The sequence below is a fragment of the Citrus sinensis genome, chromosome 4, assembly GCF_022201045.2.
Source record: "Citrus sinensis cultivar Valencia sweet orange chromosome 4, DVS_A1.0, whole genome shotgun sequence".
In the NCBI taxonomy this organism is placed as follows: Eukaryota; Viridiplantae; Streptophyta; class Magnoliopsida; order Sapindales; family Rutaceae; genus Citrus; species Citrus sinensis.
The window spans coordinates 24699998-24720393 of NC_068559.1; the positions used below are offsets into that span (position 1 = coordinate 24699998).

The 20396-nt window shown below is 36.0% G+C and overlaps 4 protein-coding genes across 11 annotated transcripts; all 4 read right to left on the reverse strand.

The window, feature by feature from the left end:
* Positions 1-1409: 1409 nt before the first annotated feature.
* On the reverse strand, positions 1410-7741 carry LOC102611400 (probable inactive purple acid phosphatase 1). Of its 6 annotated transcripts, XM_025101241.2 has the most exons (14): positions 7543-7729; positions 6996-7199; positions 6694-6876; positions 6350-6441; positions 6143-6209; positions 5905-6027; positions 5242-5334; positions 4900-5029; positions 4371-4452; positions 3826-3958; positions 3209-3414; positions 2972-3097; positions 2306-2615; positions 1410-1789 (listed from the first exon to the last, which is right to left on the reverse strand). In XM_025101241.2, exons 2-14 carry the CDS (start codon positions 7002-7004, stop codon positions 1484-1486), a joined length of 1860 nt encoding a protein of 619 aa, XP_024957009.1. In that variant the 5' UTR covers positions 7005-7199; positions 7543-7729; the 3' UTR covers positions 1410-1483. The 6 variants fall into 6 exon arrangements, with proteins under 6 accessions (XP_024957009.1, XP_024957010.1, XP_006484209.1 ...); XM_025101242.2 differs by lacking the exon at positions 6996-7199 and having other exon boundaries at positions 7595-7741; XM_006484146.4 differs by lacking the exon at positions 6996-7199.
* A 331-nt stretch (positions 7742-8072) lies between these two features.
* On the reverse strand, positions 8073-14195 carry LOC102611104 (probable inactive purple acid phosphatase 1). Of its 3 annotated transcripts, XM_006484144.3 has the most exons (13): positions 14097-14195; positions 13700-13882; positions 13331-13422; positions 13116-13182; positions 12903-13025; positions 12154-12246; positions 11903-12032; positions 11302-11383; positions 10639-10771; positions 9955-10160; positions 9732-9857; positions 9117-9426; positions 8073-8644 (listed from the first exon to the last, which is right to left on the reverse strand). In XM_006484144.3, the coding sequence occupies exons 2-13, from the start codon at positions 13868-13870 to the stop codon at positions 8339-8341; spliced, it is 1839 nt and encodes a 612-aa protein (XP_006484207.1). In that variant the 5' UTR covers positions 13871-13882; positions 14097-14195; the 3' UTR covers positions 8073-8338. The 3 variants fall into 3 exon arrangements, with proteins under 3 accessions (XP_006484207.1, XP_052296093.1, XP_015387416.1); XM_052440133.1 differs by lacking the exon at positions 14097-14195 and having other exon boundaries at positions 13700-14090; XM_015531930.3 differs by lacking the exon at positions 14097-14195 and having other exon boundaries at positions 13116-13162; positions 13700-13848.
* A 541-nt stretch (positions 14196-14736) lies between these two features.
* LOC102610801 (wall-associated receptor kinase-like 20) lies at positions 14737-16960 on the reverse strand. The gene is made up of 3 exons (XM_006484143.4): positions 15808-16960; positions 15658-15714; positions 14737-15160 (listed from the first exon to the last, which is right to left on the reverse strand). The coding sequence occupies exons 1-3, from the start codon at positions 16622-16624 to the stop codon at positions 15126-15128; spliced, it is 909 nt and encodes a 302-aa protein (XP_006484206.1). The 5' UTR covers positions 16625-16960; the 3' UTR covers positions 14737-15125.
* Positions 16961-17166: 206 nt separating this feature from the next.
* Positions 17167-20089, reverse strand: LOC102610502 (pentatricopeptide repeat-containing protein At1g69290-like). The gene has a single exon (XM_006484142.4). It carries the CDS (start codon positions 19842-19844, stop codon positions 17844-17846), a length of 2001 nt encoding a protein of 666 aa, XP_006484205.1. The 5' UTR covers positions 19845-20089; the 3' UTR covers positions 17167-17843.
* Between the last annotated feature and the right edge of the window lie 307 nt (positions 20090-20396).

Here is a 20396-nt window from a genome sequence, read left to right on the forward strand (position 1 = left end):
TTCATCAAATCGGTCATCTCAAGCTCTTCTTGCAAGTCTTGAACCAAGTTCTCGGTCTCCATTATCAGTGCATTCATATTTTCCACTTTACTTCTGTTAGTAATTATAGTAGACATAATACCAACAGAGATGCCAAGGAAGAAACTGAACTTTGCATTGTGAAACCCTGGCAAGAGTGCAGCTATTAAAGTTTCACTAACATTGAAAGAGGAAGAGATCATACGATCATACAAATCATATGTATTGTAGAAACTATTCTCATTCCCATGATAGCTACTCCTAATATGCCCAGATGCATCAGAAAGGTTAATCTTCCCCTGCATTCCATTTCCAATTACTCGAAAATTTTCATTATCTGCCAACACTTGAGAAAAACTTGTTACTGAGAGCAAGTTTAAGTTTTCATTATTCTCCCCTTGCCTTTGACTGTTATTAGTAATTGTAACTCCGCTCAGATCTTCTTCATGTAATAAAAAGCCATCTCTGTCATGTTTGCCAGCTAGTCTCCAGAAGGGATTGGTTTGATCTTGTTTTCGCTGCAGCAAGTTCCTGGGTTCAGGTTGCTCATCTATTGAATACAAGGATAAAGATTCTGATGAGCTTTCTGTTTCTTTGGATGTCAAGTTCCGCCAGTACTTGGCTACGAACCCTGCACCAGTTGCTGCTGCAACCGCCCATAAATCCATATCCTCTCTTGAGTCTCTTCTTCAGGAGATACACACTAACCCAGAGTATTTTGTTTCAGACAGCAACTGAGTAACCCCAGACCCGAAAGCAAAAAATATCCAAGCTTCCAGGCCACGTAAATGAATGGATCATAAAATGCCCAAAAAGCTACAGAGAACATAGAAAGAAGAACTGACAGTTAATTTAGTACATTCCGAATGAAACCGAGCTCGTCATCAACAATTTTCAAGAGAATTTGGAAAAAGTTAAAAGAACTAGTCTATCTCTGTCCTAAGGTATATAACAGTATAAAATTTTGAAAACCTTATGCTTGGCAGTTGGCACAAAGTATCTGTTGTGACATCTCGAGCCACAAGATTTAGGATGCCGACAGAGAAACAAACAAGTAGAAAATATATGGTTAAGGTCCATCCCTCTGTTATCCACATTTTACACAAGGACCAAATTCTGGCCTAAACATTCAGAATTTCTGCCATGCTGCTCTACTTTATATTCTTGTCCTCATAGGACATCTTTTTTTCCATTGTATCATAATATCTGGTAATAAAATAAAAATATACACAATGGAATCAATTTCATTGCATGAAATTACAATTCACGTCATATCATTACATGAAAGAATGAACTTCCACTGGGAGTACAATTTAAAACTATTCACAAAATAAAGCTTTGTAGGCCTTTAGATATGAAAATAAAGTAAACCACAATTGAATTATGGAATGGGAACACGGAAATATATGAATGAAATTCAGCAAGAATGTTTATTATAAAAAGTTTATTCTAACCCATGCATGAATTAGGATGCAAGGGTCGTGCTCGGGCAACTGCCCACAGTGCAGGCTAATATGTCTCTATAATCACGGGATATTCTAAAAGAGTCATAAACCTTCCCATCACTGCTCTTCTTATACTCAAACAATAGATTTGAATGATCAAATGCAGTAAGTTTAACGAATCCATAATCATAGTCTCTATATAAACTCCAAGTCGTTTGGAGAGGGGTAAATTCTGCAAGGCCTGCTCCTCCTCCACCAGCCACTACATGTATTGTGCCATTCAGCGTGCCCTTATAATAATTCTTCTCTTTGTTGGTGCAAATATTCTGTGGCAGCAGAATATTGACAGTTCAGTTGTTAGCTAAGAGAACTGTAATTTTTAAACCTTGATTTTCAATAACTGAAATGAAAAGCAATAAAGAAAACTAAAGGGAACATTTACATACATGACTAGGTCACATTCAAACTTAAAAGCATAAAGGCAGCCATATTCTGTAATTTCTCTCTCTCTTTTTTTGGTTGTTTAAGCCCTAATGGAAAAAAAAACCAATGGTGGAATGTGGAAAAGACAAATATGAGTTGCTTTGGAGTTTTTCCCTATTCGCATTTTCCATTTGGCTGAGATAAAATACCTTATAAATAGTCGAATGCCATCATAATTCAGCTTATCAGAAAACAAATGAGGCAAAGAAAATGATATCTGTTTCTTTGACATTAGCTAAAACTGAATTAGTAACTGATTTCTATTTCTTTGAAATTAGCTTAAACTGAATTCCTTAGTAGGCAAAAATGCGGCAACAAAACAGTGCATAGTTCTTCAGTGCTTCAAATTGGAATAATACCTGGTATATAGGACATGTCCTTTCATAATTGTGCACATGGCCATAGATGGCAATGTCAACCTTGTACTTCTGCCAGAGTTTTTGAAGACTTTCTCTCCCCATCGGCTCTGCAAATGATCCGTCTACGGCATAGAATATACCAGAAGAATAGCCAAGAACCCTATGTGCAAGAAAGATCAACCATGGTTGCTTTTGCCTGTCAACAGATGCCAGGCAATGCTCGATGAACTTGTATTGCTCAGTTCCCTCTCTCCAATCATGTTCAGTGTCAGCTACACAAAATCGGAACATGCCATAGTCGGTAGAGTACCTGGTAATAAAAATTATGACTTTAATCAATATATCCCACAACATAAGGAAACAAGTTGACAAAGCAAATTAAGAAATAAAAGAATAATCTGCTAGGTCCTTTTGTATTAGTTCTCACAGATTATTATGCTTGCAAATAATCTCAGACACTGAATCCTATATGATTAAGTGTTGTTTGCATTTGTTACAGTATAAGTAGAATAAATTATGTCATTAAAAATTATGATGTAACTAGGTGTTGTCAAGGTCAAAAACCAAAAAAAGGGTCAAAGTAAAATATGAAATTCTTACAAAAGATATTGTAACATTGTGGAATGCTAATTAAATTGATGATTTTTTCCTGAAAAATCCCCATACCAGAATTTAGCCCTGTTCTCAGCAGGGACATAAAACATAGTCTCTGCCAACACACCGCATTCTCCACCAGAATCCTTGTTCCCATAGAAAGATCCTGTTCCCGGCCAGTCACGCTCATGGTTGCCACTGGAAGGAGAAATCACCGATTGCCAATCACCAATTGCCTCATAAGATGAAGTTCAGGACTAGTTTATGCTCCAAGAAACTGCTGAACTACACAAGTAAATTATGACGAACCTGGCAATCATGTATGGCACAGTTGATGCAATTGGTTCAATCTGTGCTGTAAACTGGTCCCACTGGGAAATGTATCCATTTGCATAACATATGTCTCCAATGTGGAAAACTATGTCAATGTTCTTCAAGTCTTGAATAAGCTGTCTGGTGGTGTTAAGAGAAGCATACTGGAAGTCATTATATTCATTAGAACCATCAGCTTCATCCTGAAACGTGAAACATGAACAAATTGCACATAAGAAGATGCTGAAACACGGAGAAAGACCTTTAAAGAGAGTACAAAATGCCTATGGTACTCTATGTATACTTAAAAGTTTCGACAAACACAACTCGCCCTTCGTTAAATACCAAAAATAGCTATGCTAATAACCTTGATGGTTATCATGAATACATTGCCAGATGAAAAGCAAAATCAAATAATATTTTAGAGATGATTAGTTTAAGCAAGAATAACGAGTATAATATTGAGAATAATAACAAAAGGGTATGTTAATGCTCATTCAAATGTATGGATAACCTCATGCGATATTACTTATAACAAAATAGAGCTGTCAATAGAGTAGATCTTATCAGTGCCACCAATTGACATAATTTAAATGTTCTATAACAGTTCAGACCTTTCCCATGTCACCGAAAATGACTACACGTTGCAAAGAATTTTGACCGGGATAAGGAGATGCTTTAAACTGGTATTCCGAACTCCAAATATAAGTGCTGTTGAACAATCTATGCCCAACTTTGTAGGTGTACCTACATAAGAAAAAAGAACAATAGTCAAAGGCATACAATATGTTAAAGTTCCATGTGCTGCAAAAGGCTGATGAAAATCTTCTAAACACAGTGCTAAATTAATATTTAATGATTGTATTCAATGGTAAAGATCTGACTTTAAGATAGCCATGTACTATTGGATTGCTGCGTAAGAGAGAGCAAATAGATCCAGAGCTTAATTGTGACTTGCCTAACATCAGAACAGACTTTCAAATCAACAAAATATGAATGTTATTGCATTTCAACAATTATTTCTGGGAAAGTATAAAGTTTCCGCTGATTAAATTTCAAATAAAACCATGAAAAATTCAGCATACTGCAACGAAATATAGATAAGCGTCCATTAATTAAGTTAAATCAGCATCATGCACTAATATAAGATGCAGCATACATTGCATTGGGCCACAACTCCTTCAGAAAACTGGTGTGTATGTACCCAGGATCACGCCATCCCACTGTCCGTGCTGGTGCACCTGTGCATCAAAATTTGATATTAGTCATCTTCCTTGGGCAAAAGGGCCCAGGAAAAAACTTTAGGGTGACTTTACCCAACGTAGAAAACAAAAGGCCACAAAATCCATTGTACTCAGTTACTTTTTTAACTTGGGGAAGCCTTACTGATTTAAAAAATAGCAAAGAAGTAACATTCAGTAACACTTACAGTTATAGAATATCATTTTAGAGAACAATCAAATTATTAGCTTGCAATATACTTTGAAACTAAGTCTTCAGGATAAGATGCAGAAAGCATCAGAATTTACATTATGTACAGCAGACTATTTTCTATTTAATATCCACTGCTATAAATGCATTTAATTCATAATTTAACAACAGTTTGACATTTTTAAGTTATGGAAATTCCAGTTAACTCCCAGGTACATCTTTTGGGTGAAAATTTAAAAGGCAGAGAAGTTACGCACCACACATACTCCCACGGTCAAATGTCAGTGTTCCAGCTGGGGAATGTGTACGATCACCTCCTTTTCGGCCCCATTGGACGAACGCTTCTGCTTCATTTATTCCATAACCACTTGTCCAAGTTACTGTCATCTGCATTTAAAAATATTGTCAGCTTTAAAGTGAAATAACGATGAACATCGTTGGTAACATTCAAGTCCAGTTTGCTGGTGGACTTTTGAATTGAACAGCGTGTCAATGTAGAGATAAATGATTGTAGAACTTTTAACATGTTGAAAGTAATCTCAAATTACATGACCTAAATTTCAAGAGTTTTGATAATTACAATAAAAAATTGAACTTACTTCATTCCATGTTTTTCCTTGTGCCAAGCGTGGGTAAACTGGTGCATTCGGATTTGTGAAAGCTATTTTATTTGACACTGCAACCAGCTTTGGCTATTATCATAACAAAAGGAAAAACAAAAAAATTATAGCAAGAGGATAAGTAAACAAATTGAATCTTTCAGATGTAAAGATAGTACTGTAACAGTGATAAGTCATTAATATCAAATGATAGAATATTATTTTAAGAGAAGAAGAAAGACAAACTGGGTTGATGTTGAGAACAATAGAAACAGTCCTCCATAATATTTCATCAAACTTAGTATAAGAAAAACAAGATGAGGAAAATAAGACAAAGATTAGCATAGACCAAACCATTAATGGTTTCATTTGGATCAGGATGAAGGTTCTAGAAGGATAAGAGGAAGGTCAGAAGTTATATATTGGTCAAATCAAAGTCAAAAATATGGATTGCGCTTGTAATCTATCAACCAGTTACAAAAATATTATTTCTCTGTGCAATCGCTAAGCATCTCAACAAATTCCTTTAATAAAGAAAATAATTGACAGGCCAACTAAATAAATCATTGTTTCTTCACAATTTGGGTATCTAAGGGGTAAAATCATTAGGAAAAATTCGGATAACCATATAAATTATGAAGAAAACAACAGTTAGGAGCGTACTTTTACCAAACCACCAGAAAATAGTGCAACAGAGAAGTCTGATCTCTGGTTAATCAACATAAGCTTCAATGATCCTTTGCCTGTACCTTTGTACTGAGGGCTAGAATAGTTTGCATACTGATACTGTCAAGAGAAATAAGGTAGTTAAGGATTGATATAGGAATTCCAGCAAACAATCACTTAAAACCAGGATAAGAAAGAAGGTAAAAGAGTTGTGGCAAAGAAGCATAATGCAAACCTTAATTGGTGCAGAACACAACAGTGGCGGATTAACACTTGGGTTTTCTGCAGAGCAAGTGGATGCACTGGAAATTGTGAAAGATATATGGTTATAATTAGACTAATATTATTCAGCTCAATCAACAAAGACCAACAAGAAACATAAATATATGTATGTCTTATCAACCCGTTATGCATATAAAAAGCAAAGAAATATTTTTTTTACCTGAAATTCGAAGGAGAAAATACTGCAATCCAATCATCAACAGATGGGTTTGGAGAACTATACTCCACTGTCACCCACTCTGAGTTTTGCCCCTGAAACAGTAAAATATATTTTCAGTAAATGCAAAGAAAACTTGTGTTTTTCATGCTTTAGTGTGTTTAAGATTTTCGGTGGTTTGTATTTTGAAGTAGCTTTGACCCAACAGGAGCTTTAACAAATGCTAAAATAATATCTGACTTCATGACCATCAAGAGGTAATCAAATTAATTTTGCTTCTCATGTATGTTCACCAAATGATAAGAAAGAGAAACAAATTAAAGGAACATTGTGTTGCTGAAGCTTACCTTCAATCCAACTACAGCAGGAGAGGCTTTAACATAGGCATTGTCATTAAGAGCATATGTAGCCTTACGAATAGCAATTCTTGAGAGCGGATGACCTCCATGAGAACTTGCTACTTGAAAGGTTCCAAGAACCAATAGAATTCCAAAGAAGATCAATCTCAATTCTCTCATCCTAACAAGTATCTAAAATCAATCAAAAACAGGAAAGATGGTATAAATCGGTAAGAACGTCTTCTGAAACCCAAAACTCAGAATTCAAATCGCAACTTCAAAGCATGATAACAACGGTGAAATAGACCAACTTTTATCATTGCTTATGCCCGGAAAGAAAAAATTTAAAGCAACACGATATCTTTTTCCAATCTACAATCTACTGATGCAATAAAACAGAGGCTGTCGCGAGTCTAAATCCATATTCATAAAATGATAGCTTTGGCCAAGCATCTATCGAGCATAGCTTGGTAAGCTGCGCTGAAGCCGAGATATTAAGATCGCTCGATTTACACCTACAAGTGGGGGAGTCCACTTCTCAACCATATTTTAAATCTAACAAAAAGTTCAGTTATTCTCCAGACACTTGCAAATAATATGAATATAAGTGAGATAAATATACGTGAAACCAGAGTCGTTGGCTCATAAGATGACAAATTACAATTAAACAATCACAGGAGCAACCGTTTGTACACCAAGAAACAAATTCTTACTTAGTATGTTGTACACAGTTCTCATTCGTCTGACTGATAGAAAAATGACAAATAACCAACTGGCTATTTAAAGAAGTTGATGAAAAAATAATAATATAACAAAACAAATAACAATGGTACTGGGTAGTGAACACGGAGTGCTGACCAAGTGGAATGTATTAATGAAAGAAGATGACGAATCAGGCAGAAGTTATTACTGAGATCGGATGAAGTCGGTACTTTCAAATACCGATCATTTCAAGTACTATCGAATGTAGCACCAGATCCGAAAGACAGTAAGCCGTTTCTTTCTTACGAAGGAAGGTCTTTTTCAAATATTCTACATCAATCTTTATGTGAAACCAAAGGCACGAGTCCACTAATCGTTTGCTTAAGAAGGAAAGTTAATTCTGTCGCGCGGGCGGGGGGCCACACTAGGTCAACGCTGTTGCCTGCCCAATTGCCAACCAGGCAGTGGGCGCGCGGTTCCAGAAACGTATTTGGGAAATTTTCAATGGTGCCCCTGATTTTTGGCCTAAAATCAGCAGAACCCACAGTTTTGGCTTGTTCTGACGTTTCAATCCACACGGTTGAGGATTAGACAGAAACAATGAAGCATGAAATATTTGTATCCATGGCTGAAGTCCATCGCTCTGTTATCCGAATTCAACACCACGATTTAAATTAAAGCTTAGATATTCTAAATTTTGTACACTTTTATTGAATTTTGTGTACATGAAAATGCCTCTCGTACTACAATCATTACATGGAGGAGGAAAATACCACTCAAGAGTCAAGTCTAGTCGTGTAAGCCACATTTGGAGTTGGAAATATATTTACAAAATCTTGGAGCCCTATAGTATAAACATGAAACCAAAGAAAATAACATATATTAGGATGTCACAATATGAATTGCAATTTTTCACAAGAAATTTTATTAAACCTGTAACCCCTTGCAAAAACTAGGATGCAAGAGTCATGCTCGGGCAACTGTCCACGCTGCAGGCTAATATGTCTCTATAATCCCGGGATATTCTAAAAGAGTCGTAAACTTTTCCGTCTCTGCTCTTCTTATACTCGAACAATAGATTTGAATGATCAAATGCTGTAAGTTTAACAAACCCGTGATCATAATCCCTGTATAAACTCCATGTGGTTTGGAGGGTGGTAAATGGTGAAAGGCTCGCTCCAGCACCACCAGCAGCTATATGTATCGTCCCATTCAGGCTGCCCTTGTAATAGTGCTTCTCTTTATTGGTGCAAATATTCTGCAGCAGAAAATTTGACAGCTCAGTTGTTAGCTAAGAGAAGTGTAGCTTCCAAAGCATGATTTGTGACTATGGGTGTTATAGATAATTGTCCAATCCATAATTAAACATGATGCCACTGTGGAAACGAAAGATCATGACCAAAAATGATAGGAGAATTGACGTACAAAAATATGTTCACACATTCAAAGCATAAAAAAGGGCATAAGCATGTTATAAAAACTACTAAGATCTAGTTTAAAGACACGACGGAGAAAACAACTGACGGTGGTATGAGAAAGGATAAACACATTAGTGCTTTTCCACTCTGTCCAAATAAAGCAGATCACATTTTTCCTCTCTGTTCTCTTAACTCATAAATGGTCGAACGTCATATTTTCATAATTTCGCTTATCAGAAGGCAGAGATGCAAAATGTAGCAAAGAAACAAGGTGTAGTAGCTTCATCAATGCTTTTTAAATTGGGATAATACCTGGTATATGGGACATATCCTTTCATAATTGTGCACGTGACCAAAAACAGCAATATCAACCTTATACTTCTGCCAGAGTTTTTGAAGACTCTCCCTCCCCATTGGTTCAGCAAATGATCCTTCTACAGCATAGGATAAATCAGAAGAATATCCAAGAACCCTATGCGCCAGGAATATCAACCATGGTTGCTTTTGCCTGTCAACAGATGCTAGGCAGTGCTCAATGAATCTGTATTGCTCGGTTCCCTCTCTCCAATCTTGTTCTGTATCAGCTATACAAAATCTGAACATGCCATAGTCCGTGGAGTACCTGGAAATAAAATTAAAAAATTTCAACATTAGATGCCACAGAATCATGAGACAAATGAGTGAAAGAAACTAAGAAAGAACAGAAAAATCTATCTAGATCCTTTCAACTTATCAATATTTTGCTTATTATAAACGAAATAAATTGGGGCAAAAATAATAAGATCATGGTACTATAAAGTGATTAATCAAAGGTGTAAACAAAATAACCTCCATCGACAGTTGAATTAAATAACGAAATTCTTACAATAGATCCTATAGCATTATAAACCAAATTAAGTTGATAATTTTTCACCCAAATCCCCATACCAGAACTTAGCCCTGTTCTCAGTTGGGACATAGAACATGTTCTCAACCAGCACACCGCATTCTCCACCAGAATCCATGTTTCCATAGAAAGAACCTGTTCCCGGCCAATCACGCTCATGGTTACCACTGGAAGGAGAAATCACCAATTACAACGTAAGATCAAGTTTAGGACCAGTTAACGCCGTGCCAAGCTGGCGAGCTACGTAAGTGAATTATGACAAACCTTGCAATCATATATGGCACAGTTGATGCAATTGGCTCAATTTGTGCTGTAAACTGGTCCCACTGTGAGATGTAGCCATTTGCATAACATATATCTCCAATGTGGAAAACTATATCAATTTTCTTCAAGTCTTGAATAAGCTGTCTAGTAGTGTTAAGAGAACCACGCTGGAAGTTGTTGTATTCATTAGAACCATCAGCTTCATCCTGCAACATGAAAGTTAAACAAACTACTTCACAAACTGTGTTTAAGTTGGTATTTGCTATTTGGAATAAATTCTGTCATAATCTTTAAACATATCATCAAACCAATTTAAACATAAGGTGATATTGAAACAGAGAGAAATACCTTCGAAGAAAGAGGAATAAAAGATTATACTGCATGAGATTTACTCATTATTCAACAAAAACAGTTCACACTATCATCAGAAAGCTAAAATAGATTTGCATATTCACCTTAAATGGTTATCGTGATTACATTGTTGGATGTGAATTAAAATCTTTTTTTAATGAGTGATTAGTTCAAGCATTATTGACAGCGACAAATCTACACATATGCACACACTCATTCACATGGATAGTAACCTGATGCAGTAATACATTTAACAAATTTAGATTTCAGTATCTCAGATCTCATCAGTGCCACTAGTTGACATTATTTTAAATTTTCTAAGATAGTTCAAACCTTTCCCATGTCGCCAAAAATTATTACTTGCTGCAAAGAATCTTGACCAGGATAAGGAGATGCTTTAAACTGATACTCTGAACTCCAAATATATGTACCATTGAACAATCTATGGCCCAGCTTGTAAGTGTACCTGCATAAGAGAAAGGAAAAATTGAGAAAAGCAGATAAATATGTTGAGTTTATTGTACTGCTAAAAGATTGGCAGAAATCATCTAAACATGGTGCAAATTTAATTCCCAGCAATTATATTTGATAGTAAAACTCATCAACTTCGCACTTCGATTCAATCCTTTCAAGAGAGATATAATATTGGATTGTTCCACAATAGAGAGGAAATAGTTCCAGAGCCTAATTGTGATTTGCCTAAAACCAAAAATGAATTTCAATTGAACAATACATAAAGGTTATTTCGGCCAAAGGGTAAAGTTTCTGCTAATAAAATTTGAAAAAAAAAACCCCAGTGTATTCTGCATATTGTACTGAAATACTAGCAACCAAGTGATACTATTTTATCTGCTTTTCTCAGTATATATTTTTTCTTCTCAAAAAAAAAAAAGGTGATACTATTTTTTATAATAACTTTAAAGATAGTATCAACTTGTATAAGAAGTTTAACACACCTACAATCAACATCATAAATTAGCATAAGATGTAACCTACATTGCATTGGGCCACAACTCCCTCAAAAAGCCGGTGTGTATGTAGCCGGGATCACGCCATCCCACCGTCCTTGCTGGTGCACCTGTGCTGCTAAATTTGATATTAATCATCCATCTTATACAAACGTGTCCGGGCATAACTTTTGGGTGATTTTCCCAGCGAAGAAAACCAAACAGCCACAAAATCCATTGTACTTAGTTATGAGAAGCCTTAGTTAATTTTGTAACTATAAGAAGCCTTATCAAGTCAAAAAAGAAAAGCAAAGACAGAAACAATACTCATGCAGTTATAAACACAATTTCAGAGAACAATCAAATGATTAGCCATTTGATTAAGTAATCACATAAGTAATTTATTATTCATGTCGTAACTAATTTTTTTTTTTTTTTTGTTTCTCCATCTTTCTAGGATAACATGCATAAAGGATCTCTATTTTCACAACAGAGAAAAGGTTCTATCTGATAACTGATATTCATCGCCATAAATTGCATTAGAATTCATAGTTACGATAATAATGGTTTGTCACTCTTTGTGCAATTTCAGTGAACTCCCAAGCACATCTTTTTTGGATGAAAATTTAAAGGGCTAAGGAACTACGCACCACACATACTCCCACGTCCAAATGTCAGTGTTCCAGCAGGGGAATATGTCCTATCACCTCCTTTTGGGCCCCATTCCACAAAAGGTTCTGCTTCATTTATCCCATATCCACTGGTCCATGTTACTGTCATCTGAATATGAAGTTGAAAAGTGTTGTCAGCCACAAAAGTTCTACTATGCTCAAAGGAATCATCAAATTACTGGGCCTAATGTGCATGAGTTTGAGATTTACAATGAGAAGTTTTACTTAACTTCATTCCACACTTTTCCTTGTGCCAAACGTGGGTAAACTGGTGCATTTGGATTTGTGAAAGTTACTTTATTTGACACTGCAACCACCTTCGGCTATTACAGCAATAAGAGGAAAAACAAATAAATTATAGCAAGAGTGAAGAATTGGATAAACAGATGCCAGAGAAACAAACTTGCATCCTCCAGGTGAAAATATAGGATAGAATAAGTCAATAGTATCATATAATACAACAAAATTTAAACAGATGAAGATAGTCAAACTGATATGATGCTGAAAATAGAAGAAACATATTGAGTAAGAACCACATAAAATAGAAGAAACATATTGAGTAAGAACCACAAACATCCCTCCCTCTCATGTATTTCACCACGTTTAGTCTGAAAAAACAAGATGAAGAAAATAAAGCAAAGATTTGCAATAATATGTCAGAATAGCCGAGGAGAGGACACCGGTCATGATTAAAACAAAAAAAGATGTTACCATGCAAAATCATCTTCACATAGTGAACCCGAGCAATTAGGTTAATGACTTGCTAAGATAATTCTATCCATCAAGCAGTTAACAGACACATTATTTCTATAAGACAATTGCTAAGCATCTCAACATGAATTTCCTTCAGTAAAAGGAAAAAAATTATGCAGGCCAACCACCCAAATCTTTGGTTCTTCACAATTTGGTTATCTGGGGATTAATAAGTAGGATTCAGATAACCTTAGGGAGTATGAGGAGAAAGCAGTTAGAAGCGTACATTTAACAAACCATTGGTAAATAGCACAAAAGAGAAGTCCGATCTTTGGTTAATCAACTGAAGTTTCAATGAACCTTTCCCTGTACTTTTGTACTGAGGACTTGAGTAGTTTGCATACTGAAACTGTCAGGAGAAGTAATGTAGTACAACTTCAGCCAAAAGCAAGATAAGAAAGAAGCTGTACAAGTTGTGACAAAGAAGCACAATGCAAACCTTAATAGGCGCTGAACATAACAGAGGAGGATAAACTCTTGGGTTTTCTGCAGGGCAAGTGGAAGAACTGGAAACAGTGAAACATTTATTATTTGCAATTAGATCCATACAATTGAGTTCAATTATAAAGACCAACAGATAACATACATACATGTACCCCTTTTCAGTCCGTGTATTCATTATGCAAGTAATATGAAAAGACATATATGTATTACCTGAAATTGGAGGGAGAAAATACTCCAATCCAATCATCAACTGATGGATTTGGAGAATTATATTCCACTGTCAACCAATCTGAATTTTGCCCCTGAAACAGTTGAAAAATAATTTTAAGCCAAAGCAAAATAAACTTAGATATTTCATTCTTAAGCATATTTAATCTTCTCACTGTTGGTTCTAAGCATAAGGAAGAAACTTTGAGCAATAGAAGTTTCAATAAACATGAAAATGACACTGGATCATCAAATATCCAACTTCATGACCATTAAGTGGTGATCAAATTAATTTTGCTTTTCATATATGTTCACAAAATAATAAGAAAGAGAAACAAAGAAGTGTGCCGCGACTGTAGATCACTAGCTCACCTTCATTCCAAGGATACTGGGAGAGGCTTTAATATAGGCATTGTCATCAAGAGCAAATACAGCCTTATGAATTGCAATCTTTGAGAGCGGTTGATCTTCATGTGAAATTGTTGATCGAAAGGCTCCAAGAACCAACAAGATCCCCAAGAAGATCGATCTCAATTCCCTCATCCTACCAACAATCTAAAATCAATCAAAAACAGATAAAATAATAAGCCGACAAGAACAACTTCATAAACCCAGAACCCAGAGTGCAAGTTGAAACTTCAAAGCAAGTATATTGAAATATATTAATTCTTAAAATTGTAAACTTCAACAAAAGCTAAATTATTCTCGTCCCACTCAAATAATGTAATAAATAGAATCAAGATAAGGTTCGTGAAAAGCAAGGCATTGCCTGATGACTTGTGTACAAAAGCAAACACTCGATATTAATATGACAAGCTGAAAAATGACAAATAATCAACTGGGTATTTATTTAAATAAATAATCTGATAACTCCATAAAATAAAGAAAAATAAAAAAGAAACAAGATATGAAAGGAATAGTCAACTCGTCAAGTGTTGCTTCATCGTCCGGGCACGTGGAACGAGGAACAGAAGTAACATGAAATGAAGAGTAACTGTAATTCTAAAACGATTCTTTTAACGGTCATCCAGACCATTTATAAATGTTAGTGGTAAGAAACCAAATAAAAGAGAAAGGTGTCGTTTTAGGAAAATATTGTTGATGGCTTAACGCGTCACATAAATCATAATCCAATGCCTACGATGAAATGAATAAATATTTAATGGATAAAACTTAGTTAAATATTTATAATAACGATATAATTTGATTCTAAAATTATTTAAAAACAATGACAATAGTTCAATATACCGCGTAATTTTTTTTAGAATTTAGGACTATCCCGCCTTCTGCTTGATATAGATTTTATTCCAAAAACAGAAAGATGTAACTAATAGTAAGAATTGTATAAATTAATTCATTGGCAATCCAAAACATCTCCGAATTGGTTTCAATAAGTATGACAGAACAGTCTCTGTCTGTGCCATTGTGTGTGTGTTCTTTTCTCTTTTCATTTCTTTTTTAAATATACTTTTCAATATAATGCACATTTGATTCCATTAAAATTTAAGATCTAACAATGTATGCTACGACATCACTTCACAAAATTAGATTCATGCATCAGGATTACAGCTGCCATTCAAAAGGAAAAGTTTCTGAATGGCACGAACCAGGAACACAGATTAAGAAATTTATATAATAAAAAAGAAAATAAATTCCTAAAGGTTTTTCAAGTCCATGAAGATAGCAATGCCTTTGCTTTTGCAATGAGGGCAAGAAGCTTTGAGCCAACTCTTGTTGAAAGTCGAAACCCTTCCATGCTTGAAGTCTTCTAGAGTTGAGGGCAACTATACTCTTTGCTTCAAATAAAGAGTGTCATCCACAATAGCAGAAATCCTATAGCCAAACAAAAAGGAAGAAAAGCTAAGTTCGTTGTTCATTCATAACTAAATCTTTATAAGAAAGGCTTTTATGGGTGTCAGCAACTTCTACTCGCTCCAGGAACAACTTTAAACTGTCACCAAACTCGATTCTGCAATCAACAAATGCCTAAGAAATTTTTTTATTAAGATGACAACATTCCTTCAAAGAAGATTACTTTGATGACATATCTACAAAATCAGTGCATCAATGAGTAATGAAATTCAAAACAACCAAAGCTTCAGAGCTGCAAACAGTTGATATTTGAGTAGAAGCACCTCCATGTACATCAAATAGCAAAAATTGTGTAACTTGGGAATCAAACTATCATTCAAGAAGAGATTTTGATTGCAAAAACAAAGGAGTCCTTTGATAAAACTGAAGGGAAAAGAAAAAGTATAAGAAAAGATTTTTGCTGCTAAAAGATAATGTCTATAAAGTCAACAAGGAAAAAGGCATTGCCATTAATGTACCTCCAGTGCTCCACATGGTTTGAATTTTTGGCCCCCATGTCCCGCTCCAAGCGTAGCCTAATCATAGTAAAACCATATATCATACAAACAAATTAAAATAAGAATTAAGAAAATTGAGGAAACTAATAACAGTATGAACTGTGAACTGACCTTGCCCCAGACAATTGGTGGTGGTGTTCCGACCATTGCGGCAAATGCAAGCAAAAGACCCATCCAAACCAGTGAAGCCACACGAACCCCCACTGCTTTCACAATCCTTGCATGCATCAGCATTATAAGAATCATTGTATTGCAAAGAAATCCCATAGTTCCATTTCATTGGATCTCCCTCGTTGCCACCAAACCCATATATTGATGTATATGATGAGCATTGTAGCCTGGGCACATCCAATGCATAACCTGACCCAAGGCCAGTTGGAGACTCGTAAACACAACAAGTGGATGCAGGTCCCTTCTGCCGCAACCCAATGCCGGACACCCCTTTGCAAGAATACATTCCCCTACAAACACGAAGACGGGAACCAGTAGCACACAAATCTTCATATGGATCAAACACAGGAGATGTACTGGAACAGCCAAGCAAAACGATGATATTGTCTTGTGTAATAGTAAATGGACTGGCTTTATCCAAGATAAAGCTTCCAGAATTCTGCATCAAAGAACAAGTTGACATGAAAGGGTCCGTGACAACTATGGTGTTGCTTGGGTAGTCTATGGAAGAAATATTATAAATGCCAGATCCAGTGGAGAACTCCAGAGTTCCAGAGACACATTTTATATATCTAGCAAAGTCAGGGTGCCCGCAGCCAGGTTCAGCACCAAAGGGGTATTTTACAGAGATTGTGCCACATGTGTCGCGACATGTGCCATTAACTGGGATGGCAGGGACGGCGGACGATAACGTATGGAGGAAGGGAAGCAGGAGCAATATGTTGGTAAAGAGGAATGGATTTGAAGCAGGTGACATTGGTGAAGATTTTCGAAGAGTAGGAGATTAAGAAACATAAAATATTGAACAGACTGAAGAGTATTACTTTGAACAGTTGATATTTGAAAAGGAACAAGAAAATATTTTCTTTTCGGTGGGGGTGAACTTAGTCAAAATTCTGCATCTTTTTCTTCCTAAAAAGCAGAGCCAATCCATTCTGTGGGATCTAGCTAAAAAGCAATATGCATTTTCAACAAGAAAATTTGCAACATCATGCTCATTGAAAAGAAACCTTTGTGAACCAAAACAGCGAGTGGATATATACCTGTTCCCTATTCACACTTAAAACGAACAGAAAAGAATGGTAAAAGTTAAAATGGACATGGGGCACTTCTGTTTCCATTTCCTGTTTGATCGTGTGTCCTAAAATATTTGTAGGTTCAAATTGTCATCAAAATCCCGTAACAGAATGCAAATGATTTAATATACTTAGCTTACCGAAATAAATGAAGAAAAATATACAAGTAAATAAACTCATTTGTATGAATAGAATAATTGTCATGGATCCATATGCACAGAAATTCTAACAAAATTATCTTATTGATCTCAGCAATCCTACTGGCCATCTAAACTGATTACAATAGGAGTAACTTGATCTTCTCTCATTATTTTGCAAAGAAACGATATATTTTCACATTTTTTTCCTGAAAAATATATGCAGTCGTACAATTGTAAATTGTAAGTGAAGCATTGTCCAATGCATAGTGTTCATTCCGGCTACAATGCAAAATACGCTGAATTTCCTGAAGAGGTTGACAGCTCAAAAGAATTCAAAACCAAACCTCTGTAACACAGAATTTTCTGTCCATAACGCCTTCCATTCTTATCTGAAGACAAAACATAGTGCCCTGTCAAGTCAAAAATGAAACTTCAACCATTCTAACTAGCAATGATGATGACGCTTCAATCTCTGTCAAAGGCAAGCTAGCCTCCAAAGCCTGCAAGGTTAAAGAAGCCCAAAATCAAGGGCTTTGGCCAGCGTTTCCATTTAACCAGAAACCTTGGTAAAACAAGGCATTTACACAATTGTTGCTCAATTATATGTTCTAACTGCTTGAAAACTTTGAAATAGTTCCTGTTTCATCTAGATAATAAATGTCCAATTCCAATTGAGCAGCCCCAGGGCATCCAATAAGCTAGTTGAGCAGTAGTGATGTCCATGCAGAAGAATAAGCTGTGAACAAAAAGTCTCTGAAGTTCATGCATTAAGACCGGCCCAATTCTTGAAAGCAATAAGTGCTTCCATTTTCTTGAAGTTCCTCTTTCTCAACTTTGCTACTTTAAGCTTTTTATGGTTCTCCATAAATGCTTGCTTGTATTTCCACTTATCAACAAAAACCTTCATCTCTTGAGATTTCTCCACTACTTGCATTACCGCATCAAAGAAACCCCCTTTAACAAGGGCATAAAGGAATGCATCAACCAAGTTGTGCTCAAATTTAATCCCTTTCTGCCCATCAGTTGAAATCTTGCGCTTAATCTCATGCCACATCATCAAAACGCTGAAATATTGCTCTGCAGTCACATAACCATTAATTAGTGATAAATAAGTTTGATCATTTGGCTCAAACTGCAGGAATATCATCCTTCTCAAAGTTCTCTTTGCATCTTCTAATCGCCCTGCTTTACAAAATGCATGAATAATGGAGTTCCAATCATGGGTTTTCACTTCAACTCGAGGGTCTTCAACAACTTCATCTAAAAATGCTGCCATTAACTCAGGCCGGTGATTCTCCATCAAACCTGTCATTATCGTCAGGTAACTCCCCTTTAAATCATATATTCTTGCTTCTCTCATGTCCCGAAATAAAGAAAAAGCTGACTGGAAATCTTGACTCGTTATGGAGGCTTCAATTAAAGCATCATAGTTACCCACATCTAATTGAAGCCCCGAGCTGCTTATATCCATAACCAGTTGAGTAGCTTCAGCTGTTCGATGCTCTTTGCAGTAAGCCTTCAGGGTTGGCACATAAACCCCAAGCCCCACAGAACAACCACAAGCATTCATCTCATCAAGAATGCTATGAGCCTTATCTGATAACCCAAGATTAACACAAGCACTAATGATACCAAACCCAACAGACCTGTCAACCACAATCCCAGAAGGCTCCAGCTTTTGAGCTTCAATAATCAAATTTGCCAATCCTTTAACATTTCCATTTTGAAGAAAACCTTTAACAACTTCACAATAAGTTTCTTTACTAAAATCAGATTGCTCCATATTTCCTCCACCCAAACAAAGCAAAATAGTCCTCGAGGCAGACTCTAAATTTCCCAACTTAACATATCCACTAATCAAACTACTGTAAAACACCATTTGACTCGAAAAACCAAACTCGTTCATCAAACTTTCTAACTCAACTATCTTCTCTTGAAGTCCTTTTAGGGCGTATAAATAGGCTAAAAAACCGAAACTCGATTCATTTGGCCTAACACCCAAAACAGACATAGTTTGTATAACCTTCTCAGCGTCACTAACAGATTGAAGACCATAACAACAACCTTCTAATGCAGCATTACAAGCATATATATTAGGTTTCATAAAATCCAACTTCTCATCCAACGCAATCCTACAACATTCTTCAAAAACCTTAAGAAAAGCAACAAAGTTACTATTTTTCCTACAAATGTCAACAAGAAAACCACCCCACAATTCAAATGGCATGAAGTACCTGTTCTTGAACATACACTTAACCAAAGCAAAAGCAGGGGCAGCAGTGTTGGCATTTCTCATGGAACCCAAAAGGGTATGCACAGTTTGAAAATCCAACAACTTGGGGTTCTTTTCGATGACATAAACAACAGAAGCAAAAGCTCTCTTGAGGTTGTGATTGTCTTGGAGAGAGGAGAGGTGGGCGATCAGAGAATTGGTGACGGGTTTAGAGGGGAATAAAGAGTTTGCGGTTAGAGACTTGAAGGACTTCCAGGCCTCATCGGTGTTGTTGGTGAGAAGGGATTTGTGAAGATTGGTTTCTAGTGATGTGATGTTGTCTTGGGTTAGGGTTTGTTGCTGCTGCTGCTGCTGCTGTTGTTGAGTTGGAGAATTGGTGGGGTCTTGTTGTGGCGATTTTGGTTTAAGGGAAAAGATTGAGGGTTGGAGGAAGGAGTAAAGTGATGGGGTTTCAGGTGAAGTTGATGATGAGGAACATAAGAATTTTTTGCGGATAAGCATAAAGGAAGCCTCTTTTCTCCACCACATTCTATGATCATCTCCAAACTTGCTCTGTCTGCTCTGCGACCCTGTTTCTGAATGTGGGCGAATGCATGAAGAAAATCTTTCCTTTATCAGTTAATATCTGATGCCACCCTAACATTGCCGGAATAACTCACTTGGCTAAGCCTGTGGCTGTTAACCACAAAGTGCGACGTTCGAGACCTAAACGCACATGTGTCTTCATAAACAATTTTAGGTTTCGCCGGATAGTGCCATAACTTTTCATTTTATGTAAAGTAGGAGGTCCTCTTTAAGGGTCTATTAAGTCGTTATTAACCTACTAGAACCGTTTTATTGCATTTCAAAATTTACCAAATGGTATTGCAAATTATTGCTTGAAAAAATTTTCTCTTATTGGACTAGGATTAAGACAAGTCGAAATTATCTTTCTTTAGTTTTTGTGTTACACTCTCCATCATCAAATTTGACTAGATTTGTTTTATTAATGAGTATTTTATAAAATACAAATGATAAATTAGAGGTATTGATATTGTCGATAAAAACTATTTTAACAGATTAGTTAGTAACTAAAATTTA

Bases quoted from the DNA above. Each gene is read 5' to 3' on its own strand.
- LOC102611400 (XM_025101241.2), bottom strand. The intron at 3,959-4,370 runs GTATGCTGCATC...TTTCTTATGTAG, and splicing joins GAGTTGTGGCCCAATGCAAT to GTACACCTACAAAGTTGGGC. The intron at 3,415-3,825 runs GTCTGAACTGTT...TTCACGTTTCAG, and splicing joins TTTTCGGTGACATGGGAAAG to GATGAAGCTGATGGTTCTAA.
- LOC102611104 (XM_006484144.3), bottom strand. From the start codon at position 13,870: ATGAGGGAATTGAGATCGATCTTCTTGGGGATCTTGTTGGTTCTTGGA. The intron at 9,427-9,731 runs GTATGGGGATTT...TTTTATTTCCAG, and splicing joins GAGAACAGGGCTAAGTTCTG to GTACTCCACGGACTATGGCA. The intron at 8,645-9,116 runs GTATTATCCCAA...TTTCTGCTGCAG, and splicing joins GGATATGTCCCATATACCAG to AATATTTGCACCAATAAAGA.
- LOC102610801 (XM_006484143.4), bottom strand. From the start codon at position 16,624: ATGTCACCTGCTTCAAATCCATTCCTCTTTACCAACATATTGCTCCTG. The intron at 15,715-15,807 runs GTCAGTTCACAG...TACTATGATTAG, and splicing joins CACCAATTGTCTGGGGCAAG to GCTACGCTTGGAGCGGGACA. The intron at 15,161-15,657 runs GTACATTAATGG...GTTTGGCTATAG, and splicing joins AACCATGTGGAGCACTGGAG to GATTTCTGCTATTGTGGATG.
- LOC102610502 (XM_006484142.4), bottom strand. From the start codon at position 19,844: ATGTGGTGGAGAAAAGAGGCTTCCTTTATGCTTATCCGCAAAAAATTC.